The sequence below is a fragment of the Salvelinus alpinus genome, chromosome 2 (assembly GCF_045679555.1).
Source record: "Salvelinus alpinus chromosome 2, SLU_Salpinus.1, whole genome shotgun sequence".
Classification (NCBI taxonomy): domain Eukaryota; kingdom Metazoa; phylum Chordata; class Actinopteri; order Salmoniformes; family Salmonidae; genus Salvelinus; species Salvelinus alpinus.
The window spans coordinates 71,420,765-71,436,678 of NC_092087.1; the positions used below are offsets into that span (position 1 = coordinate 71,420,765).

At 42.3% G+C, this 15,914-nt stretch overlaps 1 protein-coding gene across 1 annotated transcript; it reads left to right on the top strand.

Moving 5' to 3' along the window:
- Positions 1 to 15,478, top strand: LOC139567637 (collagen alpha-1(IX) chain-like). The gene is made up of 32 exons (XM_071389020.1): positions 1 to 258; positions 862 to 936; positions 1,122 to 1,160; positions 1,251 to 1,313; positions 4,458 to 4,511; positions 4,739 to 4,774; positions 6,290 to 6,313; positions 6,422 to 6,475; positions 6,637 to 6,690; positions 6,966 to 6,998; positions 7,141 to 7,197; positions 7,330 to 7,383; positions 7,477 to 7,530; positions 7,905 to 7,958; positions 8,194 to 8,247; positions 8,386 to 8,439; positions 8,653 to 8,706; positions 8,900 to 8,953; positions 9,059 to 9,112; positions 9,225 to 9,269; positions 9,372 to 9,425; positions 9,574 to 9,627; positions 10,014 to 10,067; positions 11,644 to 11,715; positions 11,803 to 11,838; positions 12,091 to 12,135; positions 12,222 to 12,254; positions 12,652 to 12,798; positions 13,479 to 13,533; positions 13,665 to 13,853; positions 14,072 to 14,149; positions 14,339 to 15,478. Exons 1-32 carry the CDS (start codon positions 184 to 186, stop codon positions 14,542 to 14,544), a joined length of 2,064 nt encoding a protein of 687 aa, XP_071245121.1. The 5' UTR covers positions 1 to 183; the 3' UTR covers positions 14,545 to 15,478.
- Positions 15,479 to 15,914: the final 436 nt, after the last annotated feature.

The following is a 15,914-nucleotide window of genomic DNA, read 5'->3' on the forward strand; positions in this document are numbered from 1 at the left end:
CCATCTCTCCTCCAACCACTTACCAGCTCTTCAGTCCATCATGAATAAACATGAATTTTAATAGTACATGGTACCTTTCAGTCTACTGTGAGGTTCAGTTGGGGAATATTGACAGGTGGTCCGTAAATCCCAACTAATCCGGTAAAAGGGACGTTTTGCGTCTTCTGTGTCTTTGGGAAGACCATGGCTCGCGCCAGGATATATCGGGAGTTATTGCTGGTGATTTTATTGCAAATCGTCCTTATTTGCTCCGCTCAGGTAAATCACAAATTACGGTTATTTTCTTCTCCAATGGTTCACACCGAGTTGTTTGCCAGCCACAATGTATAACTGGTTTGTATAACAGGCATGTATGACTGCTTTTCTTGAGATTATATTGTCCTGTGTTATTGGGATAGAATTTCCCATGGATGGGATAGGCTGGGATGGGATGCTCAGACTCCCAAATGTTTTCAAACACATCTTCTATGCATTTACAGATTCGTTGAACCATATAGTTTACAAATACATTAGACCTACCATAATATGCCTATTGATTAGTGGACTATTTCTTTCTTTTGTAAATAGCTGCATGATTTAGAGGTGTGTGTAGGGCAAATAACATAACATGTGCTGACATATGGATCCAATAGGTTGGAATCTCAACAAAGATATTCTCAACATATGTCATTACCTAGAGTGGTCCCTTGTATAGTGGATAAAGGCTTGTGGTTTTCTTTTCTTGACCTTTCTGCCCACAAAACGACTAATTTCACACAATGGAGCTCTTTGTGTGTGGTGACCAAAGCACTGCCATCAGCCATGATTTGGAGATACATTTCAGTAGAGGCTCTATAAATGATTTTGTGTATTTATCTACAGAGGGGCTCTGTCGGTCCCAGAGGCCCCGCAGGACCCCTTGGTATAGCAGGCGTGCCTGGAGTCGACGGCATTGATGTGAGATATCTTTTGATTTCATATTTTATTGTTTATTTGTGTCATTTCAGGCTTCAGACGTATCTGTTGTACAGCACCTCACCTGGTACAGACCAACATTAATTGTGTTATTCTGTCATTTTCAACCTTTAGTGGAGTTTTACATGGTTATTAAATAAACATTCCCTTTTTCTATTTAATTTCAGGGAGACAGAGGGGACGATAACTTCATAGAAGGCGGCCCTGTGAGTGGACTATCATTTCCTTTGCCATAACCTACCAATAAATGGTTAATACATTTTAGCATGGTATTGAAATGGTCACTCTGTTCCCAGGGTCCTGATGGGGAAGACGGCAAACCAGGAACTCCCGGAACAGCCGGCCTACCAGGGGCAGACGTAAGTTACACAGAATACACACATTTACAACCAGTTTATTATTCATACTCCCCAAGCAGGAAACCGTAGTACAAAATCAGATAACAGACTCCACTGAGTCTATTGAACATCTGTAACTTCTGAAACTCAAGGGGCTGAAAATCTGTGGTACTACTGCTGTGTGAGTCATTTATATTGGCTCCTGAGCAAAAGGTTTGGAGGGGGGGGTCAGTGGGATACATCAACCTGGGTATTTAGGGGAGAGAGGAGAATGCTTCAAATAGCTTCCTGACTGAAACAGAGAAACAGAGGTCTTTTTGTGTGAGTCGGGGGGTGCAGGGGATTCGGCCGCCCAGTGATGGCTGACAGGAAAGAACTGTATGCTGGGAAAGGTGGAACAGAAGGACAACAGTGTGTGTGCTGTCCATTTGGGCGATAATGCTGAATACAGAATGGCTTATCAGATGAACTGCTGACTGCTGTGTGTCTGGCAGAGTTGGTAGTGTCCAGGTGTGTTGAGGTATGCACAAGTTTTGGCTGGGTAGCTCCCTGTTTTGTTTAGTGAATAGTGATCCTATTTTTAGGAACAGCAAATACCTTGATAACACTGACTTCAAGTAGTCAACTATCATCCATTTTTTCTGTTTCTCTGTCCATAACTGGAGTTCTGATTTGAATGATTCCGGATTTCTGTTGTTTGTTGCCTGCCAAAGCTATTGACTAGTTCGAGAGTAGTAGTAGTTCCTTGATGTTGAGAGGATAGTTCAGAGCGTCTTCTCTTTTCAATCCATTGATTCAAGCTTGGCGGAGGACTAGTTAGACTAATTAAATTACCTATGGTTTATGTACAGTGGGGAGAACAAGTATTTGATACACTGCCGATTTTGCAGATTTTCCTACTTACAAAGCATGTAGAGGTCTGTAATTTTTATCATAGGTACACTTCAACTGTGAGAGACGGAATCTAAAACAAAAATCCCGGAAATCACATTGTATGATTTTTAAGTAATTAATTAGCATTTTATTGCATGACATAAGTATTTGATACATCAGAAAAGCAGAACTTAATATTTGGTACAGAATCCTTTGTTTGCAATTACAGAGATCATACGTTTCCTGTAGTTCTTGACCAGGTTTGCACACACTGCAGCAGGGATTTTGGCCCACTCCTCCATACAGACCTTCTCCAGATCCTTCAGGTTTCGGGGCTGTCGCTGGGCAATACGGACTTTCAGCTCCCTCCAAAGATTTTCTATTGGGTTCAGGTCTGAAGACTGGCTAGGCCACTCCAGGACCTTGAGATACTTCTTACGGAGCCACTCCTTAGTTGCCCTGGCTATGTGTTTCGGGTCGTTGTCATGCTGGAAGACCCAGCCACGACCCATCATCAATGCTCTTACTGAGGGAAGGAGGTTGTTGGCTAAGATCTCGCAATACATGGCCCCATCCATCCTCCCCTCAATACGGTGCAGTCGTCCTGTCCCCTTTGCAGAAAAGCATCCCCAAAGAATGATGTTTCCACCTCCATGCTTCACGGTTGGGATGGTGTTCTTGGGGTTGTACTCATCCTTCTTCTTCCTCCAAACACGGCGAGTGGAGTTTAGACCAAAAAGCTCTATTTTTGAATCATCAGACCACATGACCTTCTCCCATTCCTCCTCTGGATCATCCAGATGGTCATTGGCAAACTTCAGACGGGCCTGGACATGCGCCTGCTTGAGCAGGGGGACCTTGTGTGCGCTGCAGGATTTTAATCCATGACGGCGTAGTGTGTTACTAATGGTTTTCTTTGAGACTGTGGTCCCAGCTCTCTTCAGGTCATTGACCAGGTCCTGCCGTGTAGTTCTGGGCTGATCCCTCACCTTCCTCATGATCATTGATGCCCCACGAGGTGAGATCTTGCATGGAGCCCCAGACCGAGGGTGATTGACCATCATCTTGAACTTCTTCTATTTTCTTCTATTTTCTAATAATTGCACCAACAGTTGTTGCCTTCTCACCAAGCTGCTTGCCTATTGTTCTGTAGCCCATCCCAGCCTTGTACAGGTCTACAATTTTAACCCTGATGTCCTTACACAGCTCTCTGGTCTTGGCCATTGTGGAGAGGTTGGAGTCTGTTTGATTGAGTGTGTGGACAGGTGTCTTTTATACAGGTAACGAGTTCAAACAGGTGCAGTTAATACAGGTAATGAGTGGAGAACAGGAGGGCTTCTTAAAGAAAAACTAACAGGTCTGTGAGAGCCGGAATTCTTACTGGTTGGTAGGTGATCAAATACTTATGTCATGCAATAAAATGCAAATTAATTACTTAAAAATCATACAATGTGATTTTCTGGATTTTTGTTTTAGATTCCGTCTCTCACAGTTGAAGTGTACCTATGATAAAAATTACAGACCTCTACATGCTTTGTAAGTAGGAAAACCTGCAAAATCGGCAGTGTATCAAATACTTGTTCTCCCCACTGTAGGTGGTGGAAGAGGGGAGGGGCTAAACAGTGTGAGAGAAGACACACACCCATTTTAGTCTTATAATTGCTAAATTACTGTACAGGAAACATGTAATCCATGAAATGTCAATGATGAAAATATGCAATGGTTTAGTTAGTACATTGTTTAGTTAGAGCATTGATCACATACTGTGTAATATATTATCGTCAAGATACAAAGGTGGAATATAAGAGCTGTCTCAATTGAGATGCCTTTCATAATTTGTCGAAATCTTGTTTCTAGATTATAGATTTGGATTACAAACCTTCCTTTGTGTTTATCAAACACAAATTTCATTAAGGAAATCAGATTTACAGTAATATTGCCTTGAAGTAAGGAAACCCTGTTACTAATGGTGATCTCAGAGAGTACTGTGTCAGCAACTCAGTGTTGGAACAGTTCTATTTCAAATCAATTCATTTCAGGAATGGAGGAATGGATGGATTGCCTATTGTTTCTAATGAATATTTTCACAATCATGTCCTTTTATAATTTCCCAGGAGTCCCATTGAATACTTGTAAAGATTAAAATATAAAATATCACACTAAGAATGGGTAACAGAGCATGAAATTAGTTCTTTAACTGGAGGGCATAAGACACGTATTGAAGTTTTATATTGTTTACTCATGGACATTCATATTCCTGTGTGGTTGATATAAGCTTTGTATTCTCTATAGGGTGCCACTGGACCTGTTGGAGATCTCGGCCCAGATGGGCCTCCTGGACCAAAAGTAAGTTTTCTTTATTTGAAATCAAATGTATCCATAACCTTCCTATCTGTCTAATATCAATATTGCTGAAATATAATGCATATACACTCTCAGTACTCAGTGTGTGGAGACTGGTCTGAAGAGTATGAATGAGAAAATATCAGTATGCTCCAAAGCAATGAAAGGTTGAGATTGTTTCGCTGCCATGTTATTGTCATCACCAACCATCTTGTGTGCTTCTCTATCAGGGTGAATCCGGAGAGGCTGGGGAAGTCGGGGAGATTGTAAGTAAGCATGGTTAACTAAATGTTTTAATATAATGTACATATAATAGGGATGTAGTAGGGGTATTGTCCGTTATGACATAGCCTATGGCAATCATGCAGAAATGACCAAACATCATCTGGAAAGGGATCGTCCTCACTTGTTTCAATGGATTATTACATTAACATAAGGATGGGACCATCCCCTCCAAGGACTTGTCTTACCCATCCACTGAAATGACTGGAAATCTGGAATAGGCTCCTCCCTTTCAAGGACCATGTAACGAAAGGACACACCCATAAAATTGTCTAATGCTTCGTTCATAATCAAGTGGGAAGGTGGTAATTACCAGTTGTGGATTTATAAATACGAGTTGGGTGCATTCACGTTTTGGGAAATACCATCAAACATGGGGCTCATTAGAAGGCTTGTGATTGTTTTGCTCTTTTTTTCCCATAACAAGTATATCAAGAGCTGTGTTCACGTTCTAAATTAAAAGGAAGATGAACAGAATACATTTTCTATCAACAATTTGCATTTTCTCTTACCATAAACAACAACTGCTGAAGATGCCACCATGCTTACTGTCTTTTTTCTTGACAAATGACAGCAGAGAGGTGCAAGTGACAAACTCGGAGCACGGGGATGATAGATGAGTTTCCCACTAGTAATTACCAGTGGATTTTTCACAGTTGTATGCTGGTATTTACGGAATTATGAGATGTTGTGAACTCGGCATAACACACCTTTATAAGTATTGTACACAGACACCCATTGGTTGACCTGAAATCATATATGACATAAATACGCCCACCTAGGATATGACACTTATAAGGATACAATATCTATTTAAGGGTATGACATACTGTAAGGACTGATTTATTGAAACTGCATTGTTTAAAATTGTACATTTAATTACTGTACCCTTGTTACTGCATTGATTAACTTGTTTATACAGAAAAATGCAACTTTACCTACATTTTACACCTTCAAGCCTCTCCATGAATGGGGGTAGAAGCTGTTACGAAGACTTTTTGACCTAGACTTGGCGCTCCGGTATCGCTTCCTCTGCTACAACACAGCAAGTGGTACCGGAGCTCCAAGTCTAGGTCAAAAAGGCTTCTTAACAGCTTCTACCCCCAAGCCATAAGACTCTTGAACAGCTAATCAAATGGCTACCCGGACTATTTGCACTGTCCCCATCCCACCCCCCATTTTTACGCTGCTGCTACTCTCTGTTTAATATCTATGTATAGTCACTTTACCTCTATCTACATGTACATATTACCTCAATTACCTCAACTAACCGGTGCCCCCGCACATTGACTCTGTACTGGAACCCCCTGTATATAGCCTCGCTACTGTTATTTTATTTTTGCTCCTTCATTATTTGTTATATCTTTATTTTATAATTTTTTTCTTAAAACTGCATTTTTGGTCAAGGGCTTGTAAGTAAGCATTTCACTCTAAGGTTTCCACCTGTTGTATTCGGCGCAAAATTTGATTTGATTTGAATTCTCTTTTGTCTACCACAGGGCGAGGGACCTGATGGGACTGATGTGAGTACTTTACCATTTTCCCCACACCTGAATAAGGAATAATGTATTTAAATACAAGAGAATTCAGTACATTAGCACTGTGTCATGTCCTTTTTGTTTCACTGACAGGGAGCAGCTGGTGCACAAGGGTTGGTGGGCGAGCTTGGCAAAGTCGGAACCCCGGTGAGTACTGCCTTTTTAACATTTAGAAAATGATGGCTAGGTACACAGGGCTTCCAACTGTTCCAATATCTTATTATATTGCAGTTAATACGGAGATATTGACTTCTACTTGTTAAATTATTGCATTCATTCACCTGTAAACATATTATTATTATTTACAGGGATCACAGGGCAGGAAGGGGCCAGTTGGGCTTCCCGGGCCTGCAGGACCCAGGGTAAATATATTTATTTTCATGATGAATTAGTTCCATATTAGTGTTGTCATCCTTAGTACAGTAGGACAACCCACGTGAGTCCCATGTGATGTAATAGCTGCATAGTTCTGTGTGCCATGAAAAGTATCAAAGGGGAGACAGACCATTTACAGCATCCTGTACATTTTTAAGAGCACTGCAACAACCAGCCTGTATGACAAACAGCCCGTTTCGCTGACAATAACTTCAAAAACAGAAATGTAATTAAAATGGTGTTTTTCTCTTTTTCTCCCCAGGGTCTTCCTGGCGTGTATAAGGGGGAAGACCTGGTAAGGCGTTCACAAGTTTCCTTTAAGGGCACCACAGCTATGCATGTGTACCCTGATGCTGACGATGGGGAACTTTTCAGCGGAGCCCCCCTGTGGCAGGGCTCTTAGATGACCTCAAATAGGCTTTACTTGTGCTTTTCAGTGTCCCAATACCTGTCCTTCTGGTCTTAATGGATATTCTGGCCTCCCAGGCATGAAGGTGACTATATAACAAATACTCCTACTATACTATGGTTTCTCATTGATACTAATATGCTATAGATGTTGATGCTGTATCTTGTCAGTGAAACTGGCTTGCATATAGCTGTAACATTATATGGTTTCTCTTTAGGGCCACAAAGGGGTAAAAGGAGAGTCTGGTGAGCCTGGAAAGCAAGGACACAAGGTAACGTCTCCCTCTTTTCACCTAGATAAATTATCAACAACTACAATAAGGTCAATAATAATGATTGCGACATTTGTTTGATGTTTTCTACAGGGAGAAGAAGGAGACCAGGCAGGAGAGGGCGAGATGGGAGCTCAAGGGCTACCAGTAAAATATTTTAATATTTCTCTCACAAATCTGTATCAATATGAATGTGTCATTCACAATGTGGCTATGATACATGTATTTTTTATTGAAATTGGCTTCTTCCTCTCTCTCTCGCTCTCTCTCTCTCTCGCTCTCTCTCTCTCTCGCTCTCTCTCTCTCTCGCTCTCGCTCTCGCTCTCGCTCTCGCTCTCGCTCTCGCTCTCGCTCTCGCTCTCGCTCTCTCTCTCTCTCTCTCTCTCTCTCTCTCTCTCTCTCTCTCTCTCTCTCTCCTCTCTCCTCTCTCCTCTCTCCTCTCTCCTCTCTCCTCTCTCCTCTCTCCTCTCTCGCTCTCTCTCTCACACACACACTATTCTCTCTCTGCTGAGTGATTTTAGGGCCAAGGGGGACCCAGGGGAATAACAGGCATGATGGGCCTCAAAGGTGACAGGGTAAGTGTCATGAGGTCACACATTGCTTGACATGATAGGATGAATGCCCAAGATGAGCGATGTACTGTATATTACTGCCATCCTCAGCGGGTGCAATATTGTTGTAAAAATGACTTCAGCTTGGCCTGTTTCAGTACTGCCAAACCTCAATATCCCACAACTTATGTTTGAGCACACTAGTAAATGCATTAAAAAAAAAACGTATATTTGACATCTGAAATGTGTTTGATAACAGGGACCACGTGGAACGTTTGGAGATCTCGGTCCCCAGGGAATTCAGGGTGGCTCAGTAAGTGCCTGTCTTATTTTTAACACTGTGACATTCACCTCTTTTTCACCATGACCTCTTTGCCACCCCTCACATTACAGTAACATCTCAACTTATATTCTACTATTTTGGTTTAAGAAATGTGTTTTTCTTTTTTAGGGTGACGTGGGCCAAAGAGGAGTAGTGGGCGAGACTGGACCAAACGGTGGTCAAGTAAGTACTAAAACATCACACCATCAAACAAATATATTATCACTGTTATATCATCATTATTATTATTACTGTTATATTATCACTGCAGAACAACAGAGCACATGGTCATTCACTTTCAAAAGCAAAAAACTACCGCCAACTCATACAGGTGCACTCTATCTATCAAATAATGTACAGTGTAAAGACTTTTACTCACTGTGTGTTGTTTTGCAGGGGGCCCGAGGGCCACAAGGAATAAGGGGCCTTCCAGGGGGGAAAGGGGAGCCTGTAAGTATTGTACACACCACAGCCTTACTAAATCTGATTTATTATCGACTAACATCTCATCTATGACATCTATGACGTTACACACAGCATGAGCTTATGTTCATGGACTCCATACAGCTGACTCAATACACATGCCATGAAGCTAATCTTCTTTTTTAACGCTCAACTTCCCTGTTCTTTCTCCCATGGACAGGGTCTTGCTGGGCCCGATGGACGTGAAGGAATTCCCGGATTGCCAGCATCTAAGGTACAGCTCAAACTGCTGTTCAAAGACAGAGGATATACATAGGGATGTACATACAGGGAATAAGTAAGATTGACAAGCTGTTGTTTTTTTCTCTATCATTTTAAGGGTATTACTGGGAAAGTTGGCAGTCCAGGTGATGCTGGGCTCCAAGGACTTCCTGTACGTGTGACCTCTGACCCCTAGCATCTCTGATTCATCATATCCATTCTACATTTGTATTTGTTTGGGTTTGTTTGGTTGTTCATTTGTTTTGATGTGATTCTCGCCATAGGGTTTGCCAGGCGCTTATGGTCCAAAAGGACAAAGTGGCGAGATGGTAGGGGAATATTTTAAATGTATGAATTAAATCAGTTATTGACCATACAGTATATGAATCTCTATTATAGGGAATCTTATGTTTTCCTCTCTTTGTTACTAGGGTAACTCTGGCGACCCAGGTTCTGTAGGACTAATGGGGTCTCCTGGGAAATCAGTAAGTCAAGAGAAAGTCTATTGATGAAAATTAAATCACATTAAATGACAGTGATGAAACAAAATACTTTGATACAGTATACATAATATCCCGTTCGTACTTGCACCAGTAGCATGAGAGATCTCATGGTGACTTGCTTTGTTGACAGGGGGAACGTGGCGAGCAGGGAGAAGTAGGACCTGTCGGAGCAAGAGGTGGACCAGTGAGTATGTTCTATAGTATATGTGATTCACTGTGAGAAAGCCATAAAACACTATCAAGTTGGATTACTCTTTTCAAGGTCTCGTATGAACTTCAGCAGTTTGAATAAATGATCTGGAACCTCGTGATTTCAGGGTTAGGGAATTAGGGATAACGGTGTGAGCTAAATAACTGAACAATAGAATAAACAAGATCAGCACAAAGCATTTGAACTCTATTGCCACGCACAACCTTTGCTCTATTGTACTATAAGCATTGTTCAACAAGCTCAGAACTTCATGTGATTCATTTGGGAAGGTCTTGGACTACAAGACTATAATAAATCTGCACCTGCGCCACAATTTCTTCTCTATAACTTCCTATTCTTCTTCTCTTATTTCGCTGTAGGGTGAAAGAGGAGTGCGTGGCCCAGACGGACCTGCAGGGGCACCAGGACCCAGGGTAAGTCAACAGCCCAACAGACCATTATAACTGACATACTCATAGCCTCAAAACAAGCCCGTTATATGTATCCTGAACCACAATGGATAAAGCATTTGACAATTTCTCGTAAACATCCATACAAGTACCACGGTATCAACCATGATTATCAAACTGACCAATGAACTTGAAACATACAAATGAACTAGGCTAAGATGCTGGTGAAATCTGTAACCTGAGTAGTAAAACAGGTGGAAGAATAGAGGGAGTTGAGCATCTTCTGCACAAGAATGATGGGAAAAGCCATGGGAAGTGATGACCAAGTGACCAAGCACAGAACCCTGTGGTGCTCCAGTCATCAGACTTTGTTGTGAGAAAATGCAAGGATTGGTAAGGTAAGATGCAGACAAGGAAATATCGGAGTGAAGCCAGTTCAATTCGGAATACAGAACAGGATTTTGTGGTTTGCAATGTGATGGATTATGATGCTACTGTGATGGGGAAAGAAGAGGAAGACAAGAACATGATGAAGACGTTGTGAAAGAGGAGGAAGAAGAAGAAAACAAAGAGTATGAAATAAATGACCTTTTTAGGATCATGTGCTGTGTGGCAAGAACAAAGTCGATGCTGGTCTCTCAACATTTACTAGGGTGGCCATTAAAATGATGTTGAAATAATTGTATATGTAATTATTTATGCTTACTTTCCTATTTTCATTACAATGCCTTTCCTGCCCTACCTTTCCTGGATCTAAGAACCCACTGTGCAAATAACACAAGCCGCCCCCATCCATACCAAGTCTTTTGCTATTTATATATGACATAACATCAGTATAAACAATGCACTGAGTGTACAAAACATTAGAAACACTTTCTCTTTCCATGACATAGACTGACCAGGTGAATCCAGGTGGAAGCTATGATCCCTTGATGTCCTTTGTTAAATCCACTTAAGGCAAAACAGGGGGTGCAACTCAATAGTAGGAAGGTGTTCTTAATGTTTTGTACACTCAGTGTATATTGGTATTATCTGCTATCATTCCATACATATACAATTTAACATTGGCATCGTTACCATAGTAACCATTCAGCTCAACCAAGCTGAATACCAGTGACTAAGCGCAAACCCACTCCAAGCAAGTGGAGCCGTATGCTCTCTCATATTGAGAGTGGCAGCCCTTTATAAGCCTCCAGACTGCAGTAATACTGTAATCCGCCGATGAGGGGGCATGAATGGAGTCCTGTTACACTGGTCCATGGGCCCAGGGGTATTTCTTCAGAGAGGAGGATTCAGGCCAGGAAAATAAGCTGAAAAGGCCTGAAAGAATCCTCTGTTTCCCAGGAATTCCTTAAACCAGTCGGCCTGAGGGTATGCCACAATTAGTACCCACACTTCCAAAACAACTCATGGAGTGTGTCCCCAATACCTTTTCCAGCTCACCCGTTTAGACACGTTTTTTTCCAGCAAAAAATATTTTTGGGTGCAAATGTAGTCAGCTGAAGGCGAGGGGGGAGGTTGGAGCGTTGCACAGGCAATCCACTGTGTTCGAGTTTTTTAAGTGTGTGTGTGTGTATATATATTTATTTCTTTTTTACAGGGAGGTAAAGGGGATCTCGGGCTTCCTGGTTTGCCTGGCCCTGCCGGCCTGGTTGGACAGAATGGAGACAGGGTAAGGAATATAAAAGGTACCACAAAAGCAGGAGCAGAAATACATGTGTAAAAGCAAAATATAATTTTCCTATTCCTATCTCTCCAGGGTGCAGTCGGTTTGACCGGTGCTCAAGGAGAACAAGTAAGTTCTATCAATACCATCTCAACCAACCGAATAGTACATTCCTGCATAAGGGAGGTGACCATATTCTATGTAGTCATCAAATGATGGAAGATGATGAATGGAGTGAATTCAGATGAGTAGCATCAAGCACTAGGAGCTACCAGAAGAGTACAGAAGGCCCCACCAAGGCCTACTTGGGATGGATACGTGTTAACGATCCCGTAAGACATGTATTTTCTCTAACAAAGACATTTCTACTCATTGATTTAGGGAGAAGCAGGTTCAGAGGGCACAGCGGGAGACAGAGGGGACTTTGTGAGTAAATACATAAAGAAAAAACGTTGCTGTGCCCAACATTTTGTTTTTTTAAATAAAAGAGTACTGATTCTGTTTTACTATAGGGTGACGAAGGGGAGCCAGGAGAGAAAGGATCGGTGAGTCCAGTTTATAGCATCGCTTACTGCTACAGCTCTCTGTTGACATGGACTAGCCCAATTATGTCCAGTACACATAATGTGATACCGGTTTGTCCCAAAATCATGGGGGACTCATCATGATTAGATGCCACAACTTTATACAGCTGTCTAATACTAGAGGTCACGTACAAGTGAGCATCATCATTTCTCATTACTTAATCACTTCACAGTGTTTGCGCCATGCCAAAAGAAAGCCTTGCACACTGTAGGACTACATGCCTGAAACACATGATCCTAGACCTAGACAGACAGCATTGTCTATCCTCCCAATGGTGCAGTCTGTGTAATCCAATTTTACCTTTTGTTTTGAATGAATGCTGAATGCCATTGTGTCGCGCTCTGTCGCTGTTTTCAGACGGGCAGACCAGGAGAGACTGGAAACAAAGGGCCGGAGGGCGGCCGGGGCATACCAGGCCCAGAGGGCAAGCCGGGCCAACCTGGACCACGTGGCATGCAGGGGGACAGAGGGGTGCCAGGACTGCCAGGGACACAGGGGCCAGCGGTAGGCACTTTAACAATTAACCAGATCTGAGGGCCTGAAACAGAGCAGGAGTCAAAAAGAGTTGTTTCTTAGCACTGCACTCATATAGAGTAGACTGGAGGAGACAGCAGAATTCACATGATGACTTTGCCCTGTGTTAAAGACATGCTCCCGAACTTTGGTGTCTACTAAGTATTTTTTAAACCTTCTGTTTTGGGCTGTATGTGTCAATGTGTAGTTTATACATGTATCATCTATGAGAATGGCTGTCTTACCTCAATTAGTCACGAAATCCCTCGTTTGAAAGCAACTGTTTTTCTTGAAGCTGTGCTGCGCCATTTTCCCTACATATTCCCCCATGTGGGCCAGGGCCCTAGCAATTCGAGTTCTAGCCAATGAGCTTCAGCCCCTCGCCATTTGAGTGACAGCTAGCAAGAGGCACACACAGCAGATCGAGAGAGAGATCATTGACGTGTTGCACATATCTGCACATATGTGACACAGTAGGCAATTTTCGTCGACCACTTTTGGCTCATGAGCGCCACATTCAGAACTACTGGCGAAAGAGTTTACCAGTGAATCTCTTTAAGTATTTCCATGTGCTAAGACATTTCACGAAAAAAAGCCTGTGTAGCTAGCTATGAATAGCATTAGTTATCGGATAACACCACAATTTTCTCAACAACCACCTGTTTTCTCAGGGGAAAAAACCAAGCGATACACACATCACAGGAGTTTGCATGAGGGTAATGCAAGGTAAGTCATGATCATTTTCATATCAAACTCTTATCCATTTGATATTGACCATTACTGAACCCATCACATTTGACAAGGCATGTCCATAGGTTTCATTGAACTGACCATCCTTTTCCCTTCCTGTGCCACAGAGCAGTTAGCCCAGCTAGCAGCCAGCCTGAGGAGGCCTGAGGCAGGCATCTCTGGACTGCCAGGTCCCCCTGGTCCCCCTGGTCCTGCAGGCCCCTCCGGAGAGAACGGCTACCCAGGACTGGACGGGGCCAGAGGACTGCCAGGTCTCAAAGGACCTCCAGGGCTACTGGGTCGCAAAGGGCCCAAAGGTGAGGTCCTGGGTCTCTAAATATATCCTAAATGTAATATTATGGCCTAGTTTGTTAAGACAATTACAAGTTGGCTGAAGCAGGCTGGTAGCAGTAGTATAAGTGATCTCCATTTGAATAATTAGGATTGTTTGTGCCATCACAAGTGAAGTTCACTACAGCCATCCTGCATCGCTAAACGTTACTTGAATTGATGATAATGTATATGTTCTGCGTAGGTGACACGGGCGACAGAGGAGACAGAGGACCCACAGCGAGAGGGGTTAAAGGAGCACCTGGAGCACCCGGTCTACCAGGTAAAGATACCAGTCACAAGAGTATTATAAGGCTACATGCCCACACCATAATAATGAAGGCTATAGCCATAACCACTGTGCTAACCCAATATGCGCCAAGTCTCTATATGCTCAGCTATAACATGGTTAGCTAGCTATTAAGCAGTTCCACATTCATCTACAAATCTCAACCGACCACTCTATCCACAGGTGATCACGGTAGAGCCGCCTATGGCACAGAAGGCCGCGACGGCGAGAGAGGGCCACGCGGCGTTCCCGGTATTCCCGGCGTTCCAGGGCCTCCTGGTCGTTCTGGTCTCAACGGCTACTGCGAGTCGTCACAGTGCATCCTTCCTATGGTGGCGTCACCGATATCGGCAAAAGATTCCGGCATGAAAGGGCCAAATGAGGAATAAGATGTGAGTCGGAGACCCAACGGGTCCCTGAACTGAGGGGCCACAGGGGCCAAACTATTGAGAGACTAATGGAGGAACTAACTAACGCGCCACGGAAGATCAGGGTTGGGTCAGTTCCATTTCATTTCAGTCAATTCAGGAAGTAAACTGAAATTCTAATTAAAAAATGTTTCTCATTGAAAAGCAGGAAAATTGAATAGAATTGGAATTTCAGGTAACTTCCTGATTTGAATGAATTCAAATTGAAATGAGATGAAAATGTACCCCCAACCCTGGGGAAGAAACATTACTTTGTTTGATCTGTTTTGACTGTTTGTTTGTATTTTGTTTAATTGTTTTGTTATACCCTTCTAAAACACATTTCAGTACTCCTTAGCTCTTGGAACAACCCATATCCCGCTGACAAAGTTTAGCTTTTTTTTTTTTTACCTCAGCTCTAGCTTTTGCCATCTTTGCACTGTAAAATAAAAAGACCATTACATTTTTGGGGCAAACTAATTGTGATTTTATTGGGTACTGTAGGCTTTGTGTTTTGTTAAATATGAACCAAGTTAAAACCAAAACAGACCAGACTAACTGTGCTTTAAGCGACAATGTGCCAACCATTTTTAATTCACAGGATTCTGTATGTTTATGTATTTGTGTCAATACCGAACTTTCATACAAATTACCGGTATACTTTTGGTTCAATGACTTTCATTTGTTTGCGAGTATCTTTGTTGCATATCCACTCACCAACCCCTATGCTTTATCGTCTTCCTGATGTAGGATTTTCTTTGTCATGATGACTGTTTTTGTGATGGGAGAACTAGGAGGGCAGTGTTGTTTGAAGACATATGTAGAAATTGTATATGCCATTCTTATTTATTATAAAGGTCAGAGGAGGTGACTTCAAAGGTTGTACAAAAGAGAAAATAAACACATTTTAATAAAGTCTTGCATGTTTTGTATGAAAGACTACAACGAAAATCCAGCAACATGTTTTTCGGCTAATTTCACACATCTTCAGTAGGCCTTATAGAGACATTTTCTGAGGCATGCAGAGTTCTACAGACTGGATGGCCTGTGGGTACAAATATAGCCACAAGGGGACACTAGCAAGCTTGACTGTCACCAGATCCAGGGTGTAACCAACAGCCATTTAAAAAATATCTCCACAAAAGGACTTCTCATTTGCTGAAAATGCTGTAAGTCTTTGTGCATTAGACTGTAGTTTTCCTATGCAGAATAATCTTTTTGTTATTAAGTATGCCTTGAGGGACATGTAACAGGGTAGGAGAGGGTTGAATCAATAAATTACTCACCTGTAATTGAGCTCACGCTTCTCATTTAAACCAAATGCAGTTAAGTATACCTTAATTATGGCATGT

Coding starts and splice junctions, on each gene's coding strand:
- LOC139567637 (XM_071389020.1), top strand. CDS start 184: ATGGCTCGCGCCAGGATATATCGGGAGTTATTGCTGGTGATTTTATTG. Junction 1,161..1,250: donor ACTTCATAGAAGGCGGCCCT/GTGAGTGGACTA, acceptor CTCTGTTCCCAG/GGTCCTGATGGGGAAGACGG. Junction 8,954..9,058: donor CCGGATTGCCAGCATCTAAG/GTACAGCTCAAA, acceptor TATCATTTTAAG/GGTATTACTGGGAAAGTTGG.